Genomic DNA, 19,341 nt, shown 5'->3' on the forward strand with positions numbered 1-19,341 from the left:
GTCAAATTTCAATGGAAACCATTGCTTGCTAAAAAAGTTTCAGTTATCCGGGAAAGCCTGAAACGTTTAGCATTCCATTTCTGCAGATGAAATATTACTTCTACTTGGTCCTCTTATAGCCATTTGGCGTTACTGAAAAGGTTATGTTGGTCCTTTACATTTTGATGTCTTCTGTTCCTGGTTATATATGTCTAAAGGTACAAAGTTTTGTTAGGTGAGCAGGTAACTGGTCTGGTTCAGTCTTCCCGTTTTCTGCTGCACTTCCTGTACATCAGAAATGAATAAGGACATACTGTTTAAACCTCGTGGCATGCCACTATTCAAGTGTGACGATATAAGAGAGACATGGCGACCCATGCGGCGCAACCCTATTTGTTGGTCTAGACAATCCATTCTATGGCACATGGAATTGTACCAAGCCTAACAGTGTGTATGCGGCTAACATGGTCAACAACAACGTCGTGGCATTTTGCATACAGGGTGAAGCAGACGTGCCAATTGAGAAGCACAACTATCCTGTCAAAAAGGGTGCTCGTTTGCTTGTCCGACAATCAATGTGGACACGTACGTGGTTTCGTCCAACAGTTCCTGCAAAGCACAAACAGATGTAGTTTGATTAATACTTTATTATATATGCACCATAAGAGGTCTTGGTTAGAGTTTTATTTTTGAATATGTTATGGTTTTTAATAATACAGTAAACATTCAATTTTTCCATTCGTTTTTAACCCTAGATAGTACCGTACTTACCATCTTTTCATTCCCCGATATCCAAAACATGTACTCCCTCCATCCCAAATTATAAGTCATTCTAAAAATCTTGGAGAGTCAAAGCATCTCAAGTTTGATCAAAATTATAGATAAAATTATAAAGATTTATAACATCAAATAGGTATACTATGAAAATATAATTGATGAAGAATCTAATGATACTTAGATGACATCATAAATGTTATTATATTATCATATAAATTTGATCAAACTTGATATACTTTGACTCTCCAAGATTCTTAGACTGACTTATAATTTGAGATGGATGAGTACCATTGTTCGACTGGCGTCTCCGCACATTGCGTTAGATATATCATACATGGAAGAGCGCGAGGATCAGCACGAGAGTACAAAGTTTTTTGACCTGACCAATGAAGCGAGGAATGAACCATAGCTAGTTATGATTGCACCTTAATTTTTAATAGTGGGTGGGGACATGTGCCCCTCGCTTATGTGGAAGATACAAGCTCCAAATAAACTGAAAATGTTTTTAGCAAATAATAGCATGAACGTAAAATGGAAATATCGATCGACAGCTCATGAGTTATGTGTCAGAGGTTCGATAAAGATGGGACTATCTCATCTAGCACTCTATGATGTTTAATTAATGATTATGAAACATAATGAGAACTGGACAAAGGAACCGCCAGGAACTGTTACGCTCAGTGACGGCAGAGCTTGTTACCAAGGCATTTGCTAGAGCAAGATTATGCGCCCGATTTTACTTTATGTTGACACGAAAACGTGCCTCACGATGAACATGCTAGTTAAGCATCTCATCCGCAATCTCTGTATGGAAGTTATTATAATGCAAGGAACCAAAATTATTATACGATCCTCTCGTTATGCTTTACCGGTCTTTGCCTGCGCCAAAATATTTAACCGAACATTCTGACTTCAATACCAAAAGTTTCTTTTTATCTTCTTTTTATCAAGATATTAGAAGTTTTGATATGCGTGAGTTTCGGTTGCAATTCAAATATACCATAATCAACCGAAGTTCCTTGCCATCCATATTCAGATGTAAAAACTTCTTATTGAACGTCCGAACACTAGCAGTGCCGCAGTGAATACGCACGTGGTGCTGTTTGCACATATTTTTGGCTTGTTATTACTGAGCCTCAACAATGAGTTTATTAAGCAGCCCAGCCCAGCCAAGCCCACCGGAGCCAAGCCACAGGCCAGCAGCACGTCAAGGCAATTCAGGGGACAAATTACCTGGCCAGCAAGGCAGCAACTGAGCGATGACATGGGCAGCATCAGCTCGTGAAGAGCTTCTTAAGGCCATGGTGGTCTGCAAATTTTCGGCATGGGATGAAATATTGCCTAGCGCTGATGTGGAGGCAACGCATGGAACGAAATTGCGAATCCTTGGCGCTTGCAAGAGTTTCCATGGAGAACCAAGTACATCGACGAGTGCAGGAAAACTAGCTTGGATATGCTATGTCCGGCTGAGAGAGCCCTTCGGCCTTCGGTATGGTCCATCCGAGCCCAGCCTGCCTCGGCCCGAGCTCAGGCTGCCAAGTGTACAAAGTGCTGGCGCCAAAGCCCGGACCGTGCGTGCCGCAGACGTGGCAGCCGGTGCCGCGACCTAGCTTCGATTTGGTTCACCATGGACAAGCTCACAAACACTACGAGTCACCACACACAAGAATTTTGGTACGTTACAGCAGTTTTATTGCTTGAGCAAAGGCAGCATTTGGAGGCCATAATTTAGCCGTCCAAGTTAGTTACATCGGAACATCTCCACATTTAAACCGTCCAGGTCACGGCACAGACGCAAAGTATCTCACAGTTCAACCACAGTGCACAAGTAAGACAATACTGCATGCCATTGAACACACACGACATGTGAGAAGCCTGGAAAACCAGAGTTACTTTCACTGATTGCAATTTGCAAGCCACTGTAACCACCAAGTGCACACAGCAGGCGACAATTTTACTCCACAGGCAACTGGTGACAGTTACCACTTGACGCACCAGCAGAGAGTACAAAATCGCAACACCCCCCCCCCCCCCCCCCCCCCCCCCCCCCCCCCCCCCCCCAGCTGTATCCGCACGTACGGTTTCAGTAAGTCTAAGCTTACCGGCGTATATGTACACCCAATAAATCGATAACCTGACATTTAACAAGACAAATAATTCTAGCACGAGTCGACTTCGGTTCAACTACATTAGAGTCTGCATCAACATTTGCGAGTAGTAGTAATCGTCGTCGTCGGGTCAGGTGTCCCTGTAAAGGAAGGCGTCGGGGACGGAGGCGGGGTCGAGCTCGTAGAAACCCCGGAGCTTGCCGCCCTGTTCTTCCGTCAGGCGGAACGAGGGGATCCGGTGGGAGAACCTCAGATTCTCCTGAGCGGGTACTTCCAGGACGCCTTTCTGCTTGTCGGGTCTGAACACGGATAGGTACCCGCTGACCTGGGCCAGGAAGGCGACGCTCGTGCTGGCTTCGGTGCGGTTGATGACCTCGCAGATTGCAAACTCGCAGGCGCCGGTGCTGGACGGGACCCAGTCGGGCGCCCAGTTCATGTAGATGGCCCAGATCTCGCCTGCTTCCGGGGTGATTGTGACCTCCCACCTTGTGCCGGTGTCTCTGGCATATACTTCATGGGAGAAGGTGTCCATTGTGTCATACATGGCATTCCAGTTTCGGACGACCCTGAAAGTGCCGCAGCTGATGGGTATGTCCTGCTCCAACCATCGCTTCTCCTGTTCATGTTCAGGGCAAGCCTCAAGCCAGACCAATTGCACCCTGAAAGGTTCTTGCTTGACTTTTCTTATCCAGGCGTAGAACTTGGGAAATTTATCAACCTCACTGAACAAGGCCCATATTTGTCCACGTAAAATCTTCTCACAGGAGCGACCTTCTTCAAAGCTGTGGAAATCAGAATCAGGATATGTATATACGCTGGGGGGAATGTCGTTTTGCAGAGAGAAATCACCAAATTCATTGGCATCACCGGCAGTCTTCTTCGAGGTCGTATTTTGTTCAGGAGGTTGGCAAGCATGTGCTTCAGAGTTGTTCTCCTTCTGAGCAATTTGCTCATCTCCAGGATCCGCTCTACGACTTGTATTGTCAGTGGTCATATCAACAAATGTGCCGCTTTCTTTCTTGCCAAGAGACATGTAAGAGTCAAGAGTAACAGAAGAGAATGCTGCATCCAGGTCAGCAGGGAGACATGCATTGTCAAGTTCCAGAAATCCTCCTGGGACACCAACCTTTTCATTCCCGTTTGTCCTATAAAACGGGATGCTATGAGAGAATCTGAGAAGCTCACTTGATGGTATCACAAACGAAGATTTATCCTTAGCTGTCGCAAATAAACTGACAAATCCCTTGATCCTGACCAGTGGGATAACAGTGGCACCATCATTGACTGACATATTTGATAGGACTTCCACAACCTCGTACTCATATGATCTATGGTTATCTGCATCAGAGCTCCATTCCATACTCCACCCCTTGTAAAGAGCCCACACCTCACCCTTATTAGGATATATGACATACGAATTCCTTTTTTTACCTTTCACCCATGCAGCAATATGAGAAAACATGGACCTATCTTGTGATACGTCAGTTCCTTTCCCAAGGCAAAAGTTTCCACAGGCAGTAGGCAGTTCTTCATTGGTCCAACACTCCTCAGCTTCATCCATCGCATCATACTCCAGCCAAGCCAAATGCACTTTGAAGTTGGAGGCATCAAATTGCTTTATTCGAGCATAATACCTTGGCATGCCATCAAGATTATCATAGAGGGCCCATATCTGACCAACTGCAAACAGATTGATATCCCTGAACTCCTCAAAATTGAAGATATCTGGATCAGGAAATGTTACCACCTCAGAATAGGAAGGTTTCTTTTCGCTCACAGTTTCAGGAGCTTCTTCCTTGATATTGTCTTCATCACTTGTATCAACTTCAGGGGCTTCTTCCTTGATATTTCCCTGATCACCTGTATCAGTAGTTTTTTCCATCTCTTGGACGTCAACATTGCTGGAGACATGAGGTGGATCTGGTTGTCTAACATTAGATGGAAAATCATTCTTCCTCTGCCTCTTTTTGGTATCAATGTTCAGGAAAATATTTCCATCAGCATCTTGCTTCCTTCTACCTGACCTTCGGGTACCAGAGGATCCTGCAGCACTAGGCACTGTAGATGCATCTTCTCTAGTCAAGTTCCTTCTGTCAGTAATGTTTGGATCAACAGGATCTTGCATTGATCTTCTGCCCGCAACATTTATCCTTGAATCTGCATCTGTTTGTCTACCTACAGAAGAAAGCTTTGCAGAACAAGGCATATTCATAGCATCTGGCTTCGCTGATGCATCTTCTCTAACCAATTTCTGTTTGTTGAAAATGTTTGGATCAGAAGAATCTGGCATTGACCTTCCATGCATATTCCTGTTTTCAGTTGGGACAGAAGATTTCTCTTGATTCAGTGTTGAATATTGAAATTTCCCCCTTGACATGTCTGGGTGATTAGCCTTCTCATCACAAACGGGCCTGCTATACCCTTTAATGTATTCATCATGTTGGGCCACATTCATCCTCAGCTTCACATCTGTGTTTCCACCTGCAGAAGGCTTCTCGGGATGAGAATTTTGACAGGGAACTCCATGCTGTTGATTTGGAAACATGTGTGAAGGGTCTTGAGAACCATTTGGCTTCACATTGGTGCCTCTACCTGTACACGAAGGCTTCACAGGGTGACCTTGTTGACTCTGAGTGTCACGCTGCTTGTTTGGAAACATGTTTGCAGGAACTTGGGAGCCATTGGGTACACTTGATGAAGTGGGCATGGGATGTTCATAAAGATTATATGCAAAAAAATTCCTTTTGCAACTCATACATTGGACCATGGTGTTCAAGACCTTGATGTAGTACTGGTATCGGATCTGACAGTGTGAGCATATGGTCCAAAATGTTTCTCCAAGTCCAGGCCTGCTCCGTTTATTTGAATCAACTTTCTTTGATGGCTGCTGTTTAGCTGGCTTTGGCACATTTCTAAACCCACTCTTCCTTTTCAGGTCATACTGGGATCGCTTTGTGGGATCACATAGTACAGAATGAGCTTCAGCAACCAACTTGAAAGCTGCTTCAGCACCCACAAAACAATTTTTATCAGGATGAAGTGAAAATGCAAGCTTGCGGTACTGTTTTCTTATCAAGGCTTCATCCGCTCCTTCCTCCACTTGAAGGATTCCATACAAGTCCATCTCTCCATTCACCCTTAACTCTGCTGCGCAGTGCACATTACAGATGGTTAACAGCTTAGATATATTCTCAAGCTCTGGAAAAAGCTTTTGAGCTTTAAGTACAATCTTCTCAGCACCAACAAAATCTCTATTTTCCATCTTCTTTACAGCCATTTCCCTGGCCCTGAAGGCCTCTTCTCTATTGCAGTCGATCATATTCTCTGTAAAGTACAGCACAAAATGGCCCTGATGAGTATACTCTGGAAAAAATGTCATTCATTATGTAGAAACTATTCAAAAGTTAACGAACACCTTTGGATCATTTTCTCAAGCAATATTATGCCAAAACCTTTTAGTGCATCAGCCCAGAAAAATTATAAAAAAGAAAATAGTGCTTAGTAGTTGAAAACATGCCTTAAAACAATAGCATTAGTAGCACCTCTTCTTCATAATTCAGTTGACAGAATTGCTAGTTCTGTTATTTTAATAGTAGTTGAATTAAAAAGAATCAGGAGTAAAACGAGATCAAGCATGAAAGAATACTCAATGATTCTATCTATAACGCATTCCAACCAATATTTTTCTTATATATGCATATTAAACCCATATGATCTTGCCCATAATTGTCATAAAACATTTGGGTAGTATTCCAATCTAGCCCTTCTCTAAATATAAGCTTTTAGCTGCACAACTATCAGATGAGGGAAAGGATGAGGAATGATCCAAATACTCACTCTAAATGAAGAAAAGAAAAATTCTCATCCCAAATGAATAGCAAATCCACAAGTATGTATATAACTTTAAAAAAAATGCAGTGTCTGATGTAGCACCGAGTCAACAAACAGAAGTGGACATATAAAATAAACCTGCTGACACTGTATATGATATATTCATATATCATTGTAAATAATAAGCTTTTCAACACATCCAATGGCACATCATCACAAAGGCAATGATAAAATAACACTATAACAGGAGACAGAAAAAAACAAGACACATAGGTAAAGCATGGACAAAGATCAAAATCGACAAAAAGAAAATTTACATCAGTATTGCATCACTTACAGTGGCACATTTGAGTGTATAGCAGTATTCTTTATCCTCTAAACGTATCAACTTTCTTGGGAAAATAGATGTGGCTTCAGTGGTTGGCTGTCATCAAAGAATACCACAAGGTAGTAGCTGTCGATGGGCAAGACCTGTTAACATTGTTTGCATCATGCATCATTTAGTGACCAAAAACATTTGCAGTGAGATGAGTTAAGGCACTCAAAGTAGAAGCAAAGTGACAACAAATACTTGACTCTTTCTCTTTACTATCCTAATTTAGTTAGTTGTTAAATTAAAAAATGGTGAGCTAGAATAGAGTTAAGAGAGTGGCATCCCCATCGATTCTAGAGAGATTAACACCAGCAGCCAATTGCAACTGCAATGTAGTGTTCAAAGGGCTGGGAAGGAGTAGGATGGGGCCCAAGTAAGAGAAGTAAACAGGAGGATGACAAATTATCTAATTGATGCGAACAATTACAATACACTCACTATGTAGAGGCCTCTCCTAACATATATGCATACTTAACTGTACAGAATCATAACAAGTATGAAAAGTAACATAGATTCTCAGTATAGCTGGAAACAAACTAACAGAGATGTGCATAACATACAGACTTCAATTTCACCAATCCTCACTGATATTTTAGTTGTGTTCCCCCTCTTCTCCAAACAGTTGTGCTACCCTCATTAACAGTGTCGCTCTGTGGGAACCATACCAAAGAAATATTATTGGTTTATCGAACCCTGAAACCCCTTGCTACATATTAGCCTCTTCTACTTTTATTGCAGAGAGTCATATTACCCTGAAACCCCAACGAGGCAAACTTAGCACTTACATTAAAAGCAAACATAGCTGACAAGTAGGAAATGATTGTAAGCCCAATTGAAATGACCCAAATCCAAAGAGGCATATAAACTGATTAAGACTAATAGGTGTGTGTAATATATCATTTTTTTCATTCAGTGCGCATGTTAAGAGGAAAGGGAACTATTATGAACAGGGGTTACCTGGTGTGCCTATGAAACCCCACAGCAACCCCGGGTCATCCTTGTGAACCGTTTATGATTCATCGCTCCATTTTTTTCCTGAATGAAATAATTGTTATGCAGTGTCACCTGCACAATTGCACACAACAGATTTCATGACTAAATTCATCCACATACATGTATCAATAAATTAACAAGCATTGAATCATACAATATTCACATGTGCTACTTTTGTGTCCTGTGTTGTCTCTGACAAATTGGACCTTAAATTGTGCACACAGCATGATATTAAACATGTTCCAGCTATGTAATTTTCAGAACAGAGTTGCCATTTTTTTCAGTAAGAAGATGACACACACAAACACGTGATTGCGCACACAGAGGGTATGACGGGTATGAACAGAGGATGCAAGATTCATAATGAATCAGAAACGAATTCTCCAGCCAATGCACTGTCACAGGTGTACAGAATGGTACGCATGTTGCAAAAACAACTCTACGAAGCATAACAAATAAGTAGCAATATTCACTATTATTGCAAGAATTATTCATTCAGTTACCTAACTCATAGTGATTGTAAAGCCTAATCAGCCTGACTATAGGTCTAAAATCTAAACGGCAATCACACAGCAACAGGTAGGAGGCCCGATCATGCTATGTGGCCTGGACGACCTGTCTCTGGAACACTGATTATTTGTGCATCTAATTCGATCTAAGCCTATCCAAAGTCTACATTCCCACACAAATATCAATTTATGTACCTCCAAGTTTCTGGGCTGTATGAATAGTGCTAAGACTTAAGGCTGCATCCTCTGCAGTAAAAGAGATACAGCACAAGGCCATAGAAAAAGCTAGGTTGCTAGAAAATAGAAAACATACTCATTCGAATGACCAAAATAAAGACTTACCAGTTATCAGAAACAAGCAGACTACCCTAGAAACCAAATCAGAATACGTTCAGGCAAAGCAAAACACCACTCACAGCTACATCAGAATGAGCACACAGGTACCTAGCACCCAACATTAACCCATTTTTACATAAACCGTCAAGGCGTCAAATGATATTTGCTAATTTCTGATACATTTAATAATACCACCAAAATCTAACCATTCCCCTCCTTCCTAATAGGCTGATACTGCTCATCTCCTTCCTACTCGCCCTTCATTTCCCTCTGGCTCTCTTCTGCTTTCACCACGGCGCTGCTCTGCCCTCCTACAGGATCACGAACTCCCTAGACACGAGCAGTGTAGCGATTGTCTAGCGAATCAGGGGCCGACCCAGTGTAGGACATGGGTGTGGTAAAATCATGATCAGATCCGAATACAGATACCATACGTTAGTGGTTTGGGTGTTCGATTTCGGGCAGCACGACGAGAAGGGAGGGGAATGGGTGGGCATACCCCTGTCGGATGCCCGTTAGCCGGCGAAGCGCCCGACGGAGAACTGGCGGGCGGCGCCACTCGCACTGTGGTCGCCGCTAGGAAAGGAATGCGCCGGCGTGCCGCCCGTCGCCGCAGGCCCGCAGCGGGAGGGCGGAGGAGGGGCGCGCGTAATGGGGCGGTGGAGGTTTGGGCGAGGGGAAAATTTGGGGGATTTTTGCTTTAGGGCTTTGCATTCGGCTAGTGAAATTACAAATTGGCCACTGTAGGGGAAATGACTATTTTACCCCTAAAAAAGGTGAATGGAATGAGTGGGTGTTACTGAAATGAAGATATAAGAAATGAAAAATGTAAGGATGAGCTACGTGGAAAAGAAAATTTATTCATTTGGAACCTAAACCTCAAAATGAAATGTAATTTTTATCTAAAAATGACAAGAGTACGAGGGAACTACTTTTTTAACAATGAAAGATGAAAATTTAGGAGAAGCCGTTTTAGAAAACTATAAAGTATTTATAATTATAAAAGGCTTTTTTTTAAAGGTACTACGGTACAATAATTTCCTCTGTATCACGTTGTTTCGAGATTGGGAAGGGAAGTTATGAATGTCCATTAAGTGCACAACTCTATAAATGCCCATTAGTGCACTTACAAAATCACCAAAGTCATTCCCAGTGCAAGTTTCAACTAGGTTTTATTCTCATTAAACTTATATGACACGGAAGTATTTTTTACGACAATGGTAGGATATTTGTAAAGAGAGAAGAAGAGAGTTTATTCACGATGAGACCCTGTGCTCACCGTCTTACAACATGGATGGAACCAGCATTGTGGATTTGTGGTTCCTTCATTTTGTCGTCACATGGATTCTCGATCCAGCACGCGTATGGCCATGCATCTTCTAGTTATAATTGAAACAATTACACGTGGCGCATAATTCATATGTTACATTGAATTCATATAAACTAGCACAGGGGCTCCTTCGTCTTATCCTCACATGGATTCTCAATCGAGTGTGGCATATAATCAAACAATTACATGTGGTACATTGAATCCATTAACCATGCAACGATTAGATATTATGGTTAACCTATGAAATCGCATAATAAAACATTCATACGTCCAAATCTATTTAGATGATGTGTTATTATTGGTAACCGTACAATGAAACTTTGCACTACGCTCAAAAGTGAAGAAAGAGAACACTATAATATAATATAATATAAATAAAAGTGGCCTTTGACTCCTCAAAAGTGAAGAATGAGAACCCATTTTCCAACTTAGACAATACAATTATTTAGTATTCCACCTTTTCTCAAAATATTTTATACCCTTAAGTTTTGAAGACAACTTTTGACCATTTTCCTTATTAATAATTTAGTGTAAATATGCAAAAATTTAAGTCATACATAAAGTACCTTTAATACCTTTAATGTTACAACCAATCACAACAAAATGTATGATTTAACAAGTCATAACCAAACAAATGATACGTAGCCAACAGTGTTAAAGATTTTAAAACAGAGTACTCAACGCTATCTTACGAATATAGAAGAATGATTTATGGCTAGGGCTAGCGAGATAGCCATGCGCAATTAAGCATCAAAGTTCGACGCCTCCAGCAACCCTTATAACATCAACTCACCTCGTGCAGCTTTACAAGGGCTATCAGTGGAGGTACAATGCTCACCAACGGAGCAAAGGAGGCACCCTGCCTTTGTAAATTGACTGCATTCAACGTTACCAAACTAATAACCATCAAGACAACTTCAGTCTTCCAAGTAGAACTAAAGTATCACTTACAAAACTCAGATGAACAAACCCCGGAGTTACATGAGCTCAGTTTGTGTGATAAACTGAAAGAACAAACCCTGGAGTCAATCATTTGATACATCAGCACCGCAATACACCAGGAAAAGACTCCCAAATTCCCCATGGGATATTAGCTCAACCATGCAACCCTCACAAACGTGAACTCCAGGCACCCAAAATCTTCTACAGAACCAAAGCCTAGATAAGATACAGATGTTCCCTGATCTGAAATCTCGCAAGCGTGACACAATGAAAACAAGAGTACAAAAGCGAAAATGTGAAACTAATCCTCATCCATCCCGCCACCAGGCTGGGCATCTCTTCTTGGCCCTCCTGCTGGCTTTGCCATGATGATCTGCAATAGTTTATGAATCCAACTTATGAACCTCATATAATCTTTTTGTCTAAAAAGAATTATAACATTTGATTGGCATCCTTACCTGGTCAACCCGTAGTACGGTGCATACAGCATCAGCAGAGTATTTTAGGGCAAAAAACCTGTGCAGGCGAAAATAAGCGAAGCGAAACATAAAGACAAGCAAAAACAGCTGATACCAATACAGAAATTGTGCCAACCCATGCCCCAAATTTGAAACACATAATGCGTACGAGGACAACTGTGGTGCACCTATGACAACATCTATGACAAACCTAGCAGCACCACGATGAGTCGGTGATTTACATGTTCTAGTTCCATGAGACACACTAGCTATAAAGATTAAAAAAAAGCATATTCAAAACAGCTTTCTCATGATTTCTAACTACATTTGTTCATCCAAAATGTTAATACACTGACTTACTTTGTGACGTAGAGGTCCCATATTTTCAAGGCAGAGACATCCTTGCAAGCACCTTCCTCCAGGTCAATACCAACTTTTGTATTCCCAGCAGCATGCTCAGCATAAAGGGAAGATATTATCTCCATCGCACTAAGTCCAGCATTTTCAGATAGGGTTCTTGGAACCATCTCAAAGCTTTCAGCAAATTTTGCAATGGCATACTGGTCCAACCTGCATTAGTTAACCATCAACATTAATGAGGAGAAACATACTATATAATTCACAGTTTCATGGTATCATCCACTAAACTACAAAAATTGTTAGTGATAACAAAACAGTTGACAGATTATATAGATGAGGCCCAACTAAACTATAAAACACTATAAACTCGCCACTGGCTTCTAAATATGACAATAAAGAAAGGCATCAAATGATTTTTGTCCCATCTATCATGTCCCAATAAATAGACATCATACTGGATTCCATACACATCAATGAACCTTGTCATAAACTAGCAAGCTAATGCAACATGTTAAGATCCTTCTGTTTTCAACTAGAATGTTGGGATTCACATGTCCTCGAGCTAACATGGTACATGACAAAAATATCTTACCCTGTTTCCTTCAAAGAAAACTCCTTCAATCTCTTTGCCAGTTCTATTTCTGTTGCAGCTGCACCAGGAATTATCCGACTGTCCCTGCACATTGACTAGTATAAACACCAACAGTCAGACAAATTAATTAAACAGGAAGAAACAAGTGTAAAGTATATCTTTTGTACTAAAACAATGAAAAGTAGACAAAATCAGATTTCACAGATATACCTTGTATGTATTGACACCATCATCAACAGCTCTTTCAAGATCATCTAGTATACTGTCAGTACTGCCTCTTAAGACAACAGTAGCCACAGAATTTCCACCTTGCTCATTCTTGACAACAGTCACCTATAGAACAAACTAAATGTTGTAAGGAAAGAATGAAGCACAAACTATATCTTCTGCAAATACACAAAGGGGGACAACATACTCGAGCACCACCAATTTCCTCCACCGAAACAGAGTCTGCATATCCTAATTCGTCCGCATTTGGTTGGCTAAGTTTCAACTGTTTTGAAAAAACATGCAAAATCAGAAAAAAGTATGCTTAAATGCTATGCAGCAAGCATATTTTAAAAGCAGAACTTACAATTGCAACAGCCCCAGTAGTACGGCAGAATCTTCTCAGTTCAAACTTAGAGCTGATTTTCAGAACCATTAGTCTGCAAACAGAACATCAATAAGTGAATGGACATAGCAAGCAATGGTTAACAGCTACAACACTTAAAATCAAGCTTTGAGATACTTTCTTGAAGACAACACGAATTGAGGGTTTTAGAGAGGATAATGTATATACAATCGCTCTCCCAGTCTAAAAGAATTTTTCAACAAAGAAAAGCATGGCACAAAACTGTTCAGATCAGGAGGCAACTAACTTGTAACGTTCACAGAAATGTAGTGCCATATCACCAACTGCTGCGCCACTGACAATAACCTTGGCACCTGAGTCAGCAACAGCTTTGATAAGCTCCTCCACCTTAGCTTCCTCGGTCTTAGCATAATTTTCTAGCTGCAAAAGCAATTTGCAGATTACAGAGCTTTCCATGCACCATAAAAGCGAAGGAATATCACGTGCTTCAAAGTGTTATTAGGACACAGTGAAAGTTGAAACCAAATTTACTGCATATGAGACAAATCCATGAAATAAAAATAAGCAACATGCTGTTGGATGTACACTACTACAGAATGCAAGACTATACCTTTTAAATAGAAGTCAACTTAGTTTTGAAACGCACAAAGACTATAAAGAGTGCGGTGAAACTAGGAACATGTTCATCGCAGAAAGTGGGAAAAATTCATCATGGTAAGAACATACCTGCTCAGCAGAATGTATCAGCACAGTTCCCTTTGTTTCAGTTGCAGAAGTATCAACACCACCAGCAAATACTGCAATCTAAATAGGGGCTGATCTTAGACTTCAGAAAGAAACAGCACCAGACATCATCAGCGCACATCAAATTTCTAGCAGCTTCATATAACATATTAATGTATATCTCAGTTAAAATTCACAACTTTTCCATTCACTGCATTTAGCAGCAGTGTAAAATTAAAGGACACAGATACATAAAATGTAAAATTGAAGGACACAGATACATAAAAGTAACGCTTTGTGAATTGTAAATTTTGGACATTTTAAGCACTGTGTACCTTTACAATTGTACCAAGTGTAAAACAAGTGCATTAAATGCACTGTGTTGTGACCGCTCTATGAAAGAACTGATTCATGATGGCTACACTTGCAGAATTGGAGCATAGATGCACAATTAAGTTGGCATGTGTAAATAATGATTATAGGTGAGCACCATAACAAAATACTTGTTACTTTTTGAAAATACACTGTAACTACACAACTACAGTCACAACACCTTCCATTAAGAAACATAAAACTTAATAGAACGGATAAACGTATAGAACTTTGACAGATAACCGACCAATGTGCAATATGAATTAAGTGTAGCATTCTGAGGTTACCTTTGCCATTTCCACCCTTTTGATGCTCCCAACAGCATCATTTCTTAGAACCATCCCACGAACCACAGTAGAATTGTGCAAACCACCTCCAACCAGCTTAGCCACTCTAACATTGTCAACATTGAAGTTTGCAGGATTTTTGGGGCAAACTTGCATGCAGGCCTGGAGTGAGACGATACAACAAACCCATCATTAGTTGATACCAGGATGGTTCATGGAAGAAATAGCTCCTTATAAGCTGCTATGGATTAGCTTACATCAGCCACAAGAGGGCACAGTATGTCCTCCTGACCAAATTGCTTGCTCGCAACAGCAGATCTCATCCTCAACACGACCTCTTCCTTATTCCTCACATCCATGTTCTCTGAGCCTTTCTCGACAAGGTCCTCCAAGATCTCAATCGTCTGCATTCCCAAATATAAAGGCACAAAGAGCCTGCCATCAGACTGCAGGTATTCAACAGCACAAAAGCCTAGTGCCCTATTCAATTGGGAGGGTGAGTCACCTTGTTGATGGCCTTGGTGTAGCCAATGATGATCTCGCTCGGATGCAAGCCCATCCTGATGAGCTCCTCAGCCTTCTCAAGCAGCTCACCGGCGAACGATATGGTGAGATTGGCTCCATCCCCAATCTCCTCCTGCTGAGCCCTGCTGGCAAGTACCAGGATCTTGGCAGCCGGGTGCTGAACCTCGAGCTCGTTCACGATGGTGGCAGCATCGTTCGTCACGAACAGCTTGTCCAAGTGATTGATAACCATCTTGTTCATTCCTGCATACAGGAAACAAGAAAAATTAAATGACCGCCGCAACCTTTCAGCATCTTAAGTGAAAGTAATTCGGGTGAGATTTACAGAGGGTGGTATACTAGTGGTCCTGGACAATCTAATTGCTCGTGATCCAAACATTGCGCACCAATAAGAGATTTCAAACTGCGCGCCTGTACGCCAATTGCTTCACACTACCAAAACATTCATATTGCCCCACTAAGCTCCAATAATAAGCTCACTCCTTACTCCAGATCCCCCTTCACTACCCGACCATCCCCCCTACCCCGCAATCCGGCGGCCTCACGCTTACCCACCGAGCACGCTCTCCTCGCTCCAGAGTCCAGATCCCCCTCGCTCCCCAAGCAACGGCACAGACCCCCACCCCAAACCCACAGCGCGCGCGACGGGGCGGAAGGCGCGAGAGCGCGCGAAACTCACCGTTGGGGCCGAGGGAGGTGCGCGTGATGGCGGAGAGCTCGCGGCAGGCGTCGATGTTCTTGAGCACGGCCTCCTCGAGCCCCGAGAGGTGGCGGTGGCCCTCCTTGAGCATCGACTGGATCCCGTACCCCATCGAGCCCAGACCCACCATCCTCGGTCTCCGGCGGGCGGGCGGCGGCGAGGCGGATCGGGGGAGGAAAAAGTTTAAACCCTAGTGGCCGCTGCAGTGGGAGGGAGTGCGAGAGTGGAGGCGGGGAGATGCGGAGGCCGCCGAGGCGTGTTCTAGAATGGTGGGGAGGGGAAGGGAAGGGAAGGGAAGGGAGCCCTAGGAGGCCAGAAGGTTCGGCCCGGGTTGGTCTGATGGGCCTTATAGATCGGGCCGGGAGGGTGTCTCACTAATGGGCTTGGCTTGGAAAAGGCGGGACAGAAACGTGGGCTGGGCCTCGACAATTGGTTTAAGAAACGGCGGGACAGGGAGAGTGTGAGTTGCTTGATTTGGTTGGACGACACTACGACAGTAGCAGACTGCAGACTAGCATACACTTGATTCAGGGTAAAGAAAATCGAAAACAATTGTAGGCTTCTTCAATTCTAGTGCGTTGACGCGAGCAGAGCGTCAGCAAGCCCATCAGGATTTAACTGGCGCTATACTTTTAGTGGTAGGCGACGTGCCCGTCAATAGCGAGACGCTAGTAGTGACTTCGTTAATCTTGAGAATTTGCCGGTTTAGTCTTTCGAAGGTGCTCATAGAGGTAGGGTTGCGTGCGTGTGTTTGTCGGAGCGAGTATGCGTGCATGTATGTGAGCGTCTACGTTTGTACTGTGTGATTAGCAAAAAAAATTCTAGTGCATTGACTCAAGGAGAACTTTGGGTTAGGGTAGGATGTGATTTTGCAAATTGCGATGCTGAAACAAAATCAAAATGTTTCGGTGATCCAAATGTCAGAGGGTCGTGTTACCAAACTCATTGAAGTAGATGGCTAAATGTGTAGTCATGGTGAAATGTGAATTTGGTATAACTTGGTTGTCTAGGGTCCTTGACATCTTTTTTTTTATAGCTTATCTAGCCATACTCAAGTTCTCGAGACTAAGCATGAGTGCTCGTATTTTAGAAGCCAATATGCCTCCCTGCTCCGCCTCCAATTGCTGGCGTCGCCAGCCCCGGCAGCACCGCCCAAGCTTCTTCGCCGCTAGCCTAGGCGCATCCATACGCCCCCGCCTTCAAGTCACCTACTCATCCCCAACCACCAAGACCATGCCACCTTAGATCTACCATTACCATCCCACCGAGAAGCAGTTACTACCCCGGTCATGCCTCGCCTTGCCGTCCTCCAGGCGTCACCTCAGGGAGTAATGGCCCTCTACGCCATCCCGCTCCTTTGAGCCCTGAGCAGCGGTGCCTCCCGCATGAAATCCGCTTCGACACCGGGCCAGAGCCAGAGCTAGGATGGACTCGTGTCAGCCGGCGTTAGCGACGGGAACGGGCATGGCGGTCAGAGCCCGCTGTCGTCAGCCACGCCCGAGGCAACCGACATTCAACGTGCCCCCAACAACCGGCACCATGACGCCTTTCAACTTTGCCTCCATCCCCGCTGCCCATGTTGCCTTCCTTCAGAAGACCCAAGGCCGCTGCTTCAGGTGCCTTGGCCGTGACCACCGAGCCAGTGTGTGCAGGGATCCCATCTGTTGCCTGCGCTGCCTCTGCTCAGTGTACAAGCAGTGGGACTACCGCGCCAAGTTACGCCTGCAAGCCGCCCGCCCGGTGCGACACCGGCAACATCGGCGCGCACCATGGCCTGAAGCTCCCACCGGCAAGATGGCAATGATTCGCGTCGACGACCCTGCCCTGCGGCCCAACGAGGATACCCTCCACATCTCCACCTCCTTCGAGCCGTGAGCTGCGCGACTGGGAGGGGAATGCATTGGTCACCTAGGCCATGCGTGTCCCTCCAAGCACCACCGTGCGGAACATTGAGGACGCCATCCTCTTCGAGTTTCAGCTACACCCCGGTGAGGTCACCGTCACAAGGCACCGCCTGGAGGTGTTCCTAATCCACTTCCAGTTCCGGCGCTACTATGAAGAGGTCAATGCCAAGGGCTCCATCAAGTATCGCAGCAATGAAGTCTGTGTCAGGCCATGGCGCAGCCTCATCGGAGCTCTCGGTGCGGCCTTGTTCTACCGCGTCCGTATCTGCCTCGACAGGGTGCCGAGGCACGCCTGGCTGCTAGACATCATTGAGCAGCTAATCAGCCGAAACTGCGCCCTGCAATGCATCGACACCAACCTCCTGCACCCGACGGACATGCACGGCATCGAGCTATGGGCATGGACCGCCGACCCGAGCAAGATTGCCAAGGTGATGTGGCTCATCTTCACCACCCGCTCCATGGATGGTTCCTCCTCTTCCGTACACAAATCAACGAAGTCCCACCCGAACGCTGGCAACGCAGGATCAAGCATCGCATCCTCATCCACTTGGGGGAAATCCACAACTACTCATCGGTCACCGTGAACCCGCACAATCCGAATGTGCTGGTCAGTGAGCTAGAGAAGCGACGGCTACCCTAGTACTGGGGCGTCAGGGACGGCAACCCGAAGTCGGCGCCAGCCTTCCTGCCATTCCAGCACCCACCTCTGCCTCACACTGAACGTTGCGACGAGTGCAGGGACAATGGTCGCCGTGGCGGCGCACGGCTTAAACGTGGCGACGACCACCCGGACTTCCACAACTTGCAGCGGTGGTGGGAGGATGATGATGACGACGGCAGCAACGACGACTAGCAACATGATACGCGCGGCTATGGATACTCCAGGTGCTCCAATGGGTTCAGGCATGACCCGTAGTGGCGGGACCACTCCTGCTCGCCGCGGCATCACGACGGGGGCGTCGACACACATGGGGGATGGCACAGGAACGTGGATGGCGAGGCCTTGCCGTCCATCGAGCTCCGCAAGGCCACGGACTTCAAGCTACTCTTCAACCTTTAGGTCGGCTCCATGGCGGATGCAGCACAGAAGATCAACTTGCAAGGCGTGCGCCCGGCGGCACCTGCGCCACGCCCGGTACTGGACCTTCTTCGGAAGGCCTCATGTGTCATCGACATGTTTGGGGATGAAGCCTGGTTCAACGACAATAGCAACGACAACAGCAATGACATCCTTGAGAAGGTGGACAAGGTGCTGCGCAAGCTCTCGGCTCAGCTGGAGCCGATCAAGTACACGCACCTGGGGGGACAGATGGAGGAACAGGTGGTGGGTGACTCCATAATGCATGAACCCCCACTCGTGCACGCCGTGCAGGCCGTCGCAGGACGCGATCTGCATAGCCGATCATGGAGAGCGACATCGACGAGCAGGCCCTGCCTGCAGAAGCAGAACAAGCCTGCACAATAGACACGCCAGTGGCCGACGGGGTGGCCGGCCTCTTCACCACGCCCCCACAGCCGGTGCTGCAACCACCGGAAGAACCAAGAGCGCCAACTCTAACACTAGCCCCAGCTCGCCACCACTAGCGCTGGGTTTTCGACATTCCTTCAGTACATTGCAGTGTTCGACTCTCTACGGCTCACCCTATGACGGCAATGCAGCGGGCG

The 19,341-nt window shown here is 44.7% G+C and overlaps 2 protein-coding genes across 3 annotated transcripts; both read right to left on the reverse strand.

Moving 5' to 3' along the window:
- Positions 1–2,425: 2,425 nt before the first annotated feature.
- On the reverse strand, positions 2,426–9,587 carry LOC117833181 (uncharacterized). Of its 2 annotated transcripts, XM_034712602.2 has the most exons (5): positions 9,406–9,587; positions 8,026–8,133; positions 7,629–7,718; positions 7,033–7,166; positions 2,426–6,188 (listed from the first exon to the last, which is right to left on the reverse strand). In XM_034712602.2, the coding sequence occupies exon 5, from the start codon at positions 6,181–6,183 to the stop codon at positions 2,995–2,997; it is 3,189 nt and encodes a 1,062-aa protein (XP_034568493.1). In that variant the 5' UTR covers positions 6,184–6,188; positions 7,033–7,166; positions 7,629–7,718; positions 8,026–8,133; positions 9,406–9,587; the 3' UTR covers positions 2,426–2,994. The 2 variants fall into 2 exon arrangements, with proteins under 2 accessions (XP_034568493.1, XP_034568492.1); XM_034712601.2 differs by lacking the exon at positions 7,629–7,718.
- Positions 9,588–11,136: 1,549 nt separating this feature from the next.
- Positions 11,137–16,045, reverse strand: LOC117833517 (T-complex protein 1 subunit theta). Its single transcript, XM_034713043.2, has 13 exons — positions 15,749–16,045; positions 15,050–15,312; positions 14,802–14,948; positions 14,545–14,706; positions 13,889–13,966; positions 13,449–13,582; positions 13,163–13,235; positions 13,004–13,081; positions 12,799–12,921; positions 12,589–12,683; positions 11,997–12,206; positions 11,637–11,694; positions 11,137–11,551 (listed from the first exon to the last, which is right to left on the reverse strand). The coding sequence occupies exons 1-13, from the start codon at positions 15,897–15,899 to the stop codon at positions 11,480–11,482; spliced, it is 1,644 nt and encodes a 547-aa protein (XP_034568934.1). The 5' UTR covers positions 15,900–16,045; the 3' UTR covers positions 11,137–11,479.
- Positions 16,046–19,341: the final 3,296 nt, after the last annotated feature.

This window comes from Setaria viridis, chromosome 8, assembly GCF_005286985.2.
Source record: "Setaria viridis chromosome 8, Setaria_viridis_v4.0, whole genome shotgun sequence".
NCBI lineage: Eukaryota > Viridiplantae > Streptophyta > Magnoliopsida > Poales > Poaceae > Setaria > Setaria viridis.